We start from the raw sequence: 4,705 nt of genomic DNA on the forward strand, positions 1-4,705 counted from the left end.
CTTCTTGCTTCCTCCGTAGATTCTGGAGTTCTTCGACAAGGGAAAATGCTGGGAGAAGGGAATCCCCCTCTGCAAGGAGCTGGCAACTCTCTATGAAACTCGTCGCTTTGACTACAATCGCCTCAGTGAGATTCTCATCACAGAAGCAAAATTCTTTCAGCAAATTCTCACACAAATTCGCCCAGAACCGGAGTACTTCCGCGTTGGTTTCTACGGGATGGGTTTCCCACTTTTCGTGCGGAATAAGCAATTTGTCTACAGGGGGTTGGAATATGAGCGTATTGGGGCTTTCACGCAGCGCCTCCAGACGGAATTCCCCCAAGCGCAGATTCTCACGAAGAATTCCCCACCGGATCAGTCGATTCTCTCCGGCCCGGAGCAGTACATCCAGATAAGCAATGTACGTCCAATAGCTGATCATCCGCATCTCAAGAGTGCCATGGTGCCGGTTCCGGAGAAGATTGCGCGGTACTACCAGGTGAATGATGTGACGCGCTTCCAGCACGATAGGCCCGTGTACAAGGGCGTCGTGGACAAGGATAATGAGTTCAAGAGTCTCTGGATTGAGAGGACAGCCCTGGACATTGCGAGCCCTCTTCCGGGAATTCTTCGGTGGTTTGAGGTGACAGCACGATCGGTGCAGGAGGTTACACCCGTGGAGTATGCGTGTGAGACAATGGGTAATGTGGGGAAGGAGCTTTGGGACTTAGTGGCGCAATATCGCACAGATCCCCGGAAGAATATCAATCCCTTCACAATGCGCCTCCAGGGGATCATTGATGCGAACGTAATGGGTGGGATAAGCAAGTATCAGGAGGCATTCTTCACGGAGAGCTTCACAAAGTCCCCCCAGGGGCAGGGTCAGGTGGCGAATGTGCAAAAGCTCAAGTGTCTCATCTTGGAGCAGGTGCAAGTGTTGGAGACTGCTCTTGAGCTTCATGGGCAACTTGCTCCGGCTTCAGTGCAGCCACTGCACAAGAGACTCCTTGAGCGATTCTCTCAGATGAAGCAGAGCCTCTCGGGGCTGGGAAAGCTGAAGCGTCAGCATAGTGAGAGTATCGTTAACACTCCTCTTCCACCGTTGCCAATTGAGAAACGCGCCATGAGCCTCGGGAATAGTCATGCGGGGATTTATGAGCAGGATGACATCTACACACGTCCAGCAGATGGTGCAAGAGCAGTTCCGGTGAATATCGGAAATAGAGAAGCTCTGGGGATACTCGAAATCACTCCTGCAACCACAAATGGCGTTCACAGCTCCGCTCCACCTGTTCCAGCACGTCCCAAATCCGCTGGATATGTGAGTTTGAGTGAAAGTCCCGAAGTTCCGCCAAAGAGAGAAGGCGCCAAAAGTTCTCTGGGCTCACCGAATGCACCACCATTGCCCCCAAGAGGCTACACGCCCGACAAGAGGGCCTCAAATCCCATTCCCTTCGCCGAGTGCGATCAACAAGCCCCCAATATCCCACGACGATCTCACAAATACTCCGTTGTGGACATCAGTCTCGATGATTCGGACACGAGTGAGCAGAATAATCACGATGTGGACTATCGTGACTCCGGAATCTCCACCAGCAGCACAGATCTCAATCAACTGAACAATCTCAATGCCTACGAGGAGTACCACGTACGAGGGCATCACAAAACAAGCTCCAACCCCGAAGTGCTCAACATTCAGGCAGCAGAACTCATGTCCCTGGCTGCGGGCTTGGTGGGCTCAGGGAGTCTCGATGGGGTGTGTGTACCGCCGCCAATTCCCCCGAAAACAAACAGCATCAACTCAAATTCCAACCATAGCCTCGAGAGGATCTCCACGGGGTCCAATTCCGATGGCTACTGCGTGCCAAAGAATTCCGTCTCAGCGTCGTGTGAAAATTCCGTCGATGGTAACTGAATGAATCCCCCAAAACCCACCAAAAATCCCTTCCATTTATCTCTTTTACAAAGAATCTATAAATATTGAAGTGAAAGCTCTGCTTGAGGAGCAAGCAAATGCGCCAATTTCCCTGCCAAATTTTCCCTGCTCTGTGCTTCAGGCTGAAGGATAAAAGTTTTACAAAGAAAAAGCGAAAGATGAGTGATTTGTGTCTTAATTAATTTTATTGAAAAGGCTGAGATATTTTTATTTTTAGTTTTATCGTGAAAATTTTATTTTGAGAGATTTTTTAAAATTATTTTTGGTAAGTTTTAAGTCTTGAAGAAATTGAAGGAAATTCATGAAGTTTTTGACTTTATGAAGAAGAGAAGAATGAACAACGAAAGATTTTTTTAACCCTTTGTGACAAAAAAAGCATTTTATATTTTTACGTGTTTTTTTTTTGTTTTAAATAAAAAAAAATGAATTAAAACGAAAGATTTGATTAAAAATGCAAATAATGTCGTCAATGTATTTATTGTCTGTTTCATTGCATGAAACATTCGCGGTAATGTTTCATCGGTGTAGGGGAGACCGGGGTAAAAATAGTCATTTTGGAATTTTCAAATGCCAATTTCTCCCAAAATATAAATCGGAAAAATCGGAAAAAATTAGGGTGCAAAGCCCTACCAACCTATAATTTTTGACAGTAATTTGGAGGTTATCCGATCAGTACTTTGGGAGTTAAAATGAAAATAGATTTTTGGCCCATTTCCCAAACTTTTGCGTATTGAGAAAAACGCGTTTTCCGAACATTTCCTTCAGCAGTTTTCCCATCTGATAATTTTTCTCATTAGCTGGATTAGTGCAGAAAATGTTGCCAAGGTGTATTCTTCAATAACTTTTAATGATTTTTCTCTACAATTATTTGAATCAAAACATACCCCTTGGGGTAGATCGGGTCAACCCATGTAAATCATATGGGAGATCGAAATTTTTGGCATATTTTCTATTCATTTGTTGCAAAATGGCGTGTTTGAGAAAATCGCAAAATTCTCTGTTTTAGTGCATATAAAAGTGAAATTCCTTGTCGCGGATAAAAAGGTGAGAAGTTTAGCTATCAATTACTATCAGTCTCTCAGGTGGAAAATCATTGGAAATGCCGGAAAATTCGACCGACTTTATTTAGCCAACTGGTGACTATATTTACCCGCCGCGTTTAAAAAAAGTCAGAAGCGGAAGGGTTTAGGAAAAGCTCGAAAACTCATATTTCCCGTGGAGATAGAGAAAAGTGGTCTGAGACAAAGTTGTAGGCCAGGAAATTTTCTATAAGAATGACCTATCGAGGAAATTTTCTTGCCCTTGGGGAATCCTGCAGATAAGGATTTACGCAAATTGACTATTTTTACCCCGGTCTCCCCTATTATGACAATCTATTTTTAAAACATTTCTGAAACATTTTTTATTTTAGACTGTAGGAAGGTTTTTTTTGTTCTTAACCCTTTCGCTTCCTCATGAAACATTGAAACATACGCTTTTTTATCACGATATTAATTCTGTGGATGCTTTCAAAGGATTTTTCTCAGTCAGAACATCTTCTTTGACCTCTTTTGCGTGAATTTGATCATTTAAATCTGAAAAAAATAATTAAATTCATTAAGAATTTGAAAAAAAAATGTTTCAATTGAAAGTGTCAAAAGCTGTTAATTGCTTTTTGGCGTCCACGTGAAACATTGAAACATCTGAACTTTTTATTGCAATATTTACTCTATTAATGTTCTCAGACGACATTTCTCAATCAGAATGTATTTTTTGTCCTTATTATCGTAAATTCAAAGCATTTGTAACTTTAAAGCGCAATTTAATTCATTAAAATTCAGGAAGTTAAAATGTTTCACATTTCAGTTAGCATGTAACCCAAAGGAACGCAAAAGGGTTAAAAGTTCTTAATTAAGTCTAAAAGAAAAACCTTCAGCCTGAAAGCACAACAAAAATAATTAATTCCCTTAAAATAATTTAACTCAACAAGAAACTTCCAAAATGGTTTTGCGGCGGAATGCAACCCATCATCGAAAAGACCAAATATTTTGTAGTTTCAACGAAGAAGTTTTGTTGTGAACTTGCTTCGTGCGTAGAATTTGTAGAAACAAGAAAAATTAGAAAAGCTCCATTTGTGCAATTTTTATGTGTCTCGCGCGTCTACATAATCCTTTTCTAAACGTCTTTCATAGTAAATTTTAATGCTTGTAATCTTTTTCATTTTTTTTGGTACTTTTTTGTGCAGCTGAGGACAAGAGGATACATTTTGTGAAGGGGAAAAAAAAGAGAAAAAACTGAAAAGAATAAAAGACTTTTGAACTTTAGGTCATCTCTCTACAATGACCAAGAAACGGGGAAAAATGGTTTCTCGAAAGAGATGCACAAACGTGTCGCTAAAGGGTTAATCAAACTTTCATGAATCGCGCACAATTTGAATCTCGCTGAATGTTTGATTTTGAGCGGGTTTTTTAAGAAGATTTTAAGGAGTTTCCCACCCTCAGCTGCTGAGAGAATTTTTCTAATAAAAAAAAACTTTAAGGAACAGACAGAAAAAGAAATTCCCAGAGGATCAAAATTGTCTCAAGTATCATCCTCTTTGTGGGGATATTTATACGAATGTAATATTTAGAGAAGAAGAGGAGAAGAAAGGAAAGCATTTACATGTAATTTGATATTTAAACATTAACTAGTCAACGGAGGATGAGGAACAAAAAATAAAATGATGAAGAATAAAATTAATGAAAAAAATGTATTTGATGATAAATTTAAGGAACTTACTTGAGTTTTTCTTTCTTTTTTGCCGGGTTTGAG

At 40.5% G+C, this 4,705-nt stretch overlaps 1 protein-coding gene across 2 annotated transcripts in view; it reads left to right on the plus strand.

Annotated features, from left to right (window-relative positions):
• Window positions 1-4,705, plus strand: part of LOC129787074 (dedicator of cytokinesis protein 3) — a 39,573-nt gene that overhangs the window by 34,296 nt on the left and 572 nt on the right. Inside the window, exon 10 of one of the 2 annotated variants that reach the window (XM_055822380.1) lies at window positions 20-4,644. In XM_055822380.1, the coding sequence (XP_055678355.1) occupies window positions 20-1,894 (1,875 nt within the window). In that variant the 3' untranslated portion in view covers window positions 1,895-4,644. Of the gene's footprint in view, window positions 1-19; window positions 4,645-4,705 lie in introns of those variants that run through there. The other variant, XM_055822379.1, reaches the window with a different exon arrangement.

Source organism: Lutzomyia longipalpis, chromosome 1, assembly GCF_024334085.1.
Source record: "Lutzomyia longipalpis isolate SR_M1_2022 chromosome 1, ASM2433408v1".
NCBI classification, from domain to species: domain Eukaryota; kingdom Metazoa; phylum Arthropoda; class Insecta; order Diptera; family Psychodidae; genus Lutzomyia; species Lutzomyia longipalpis.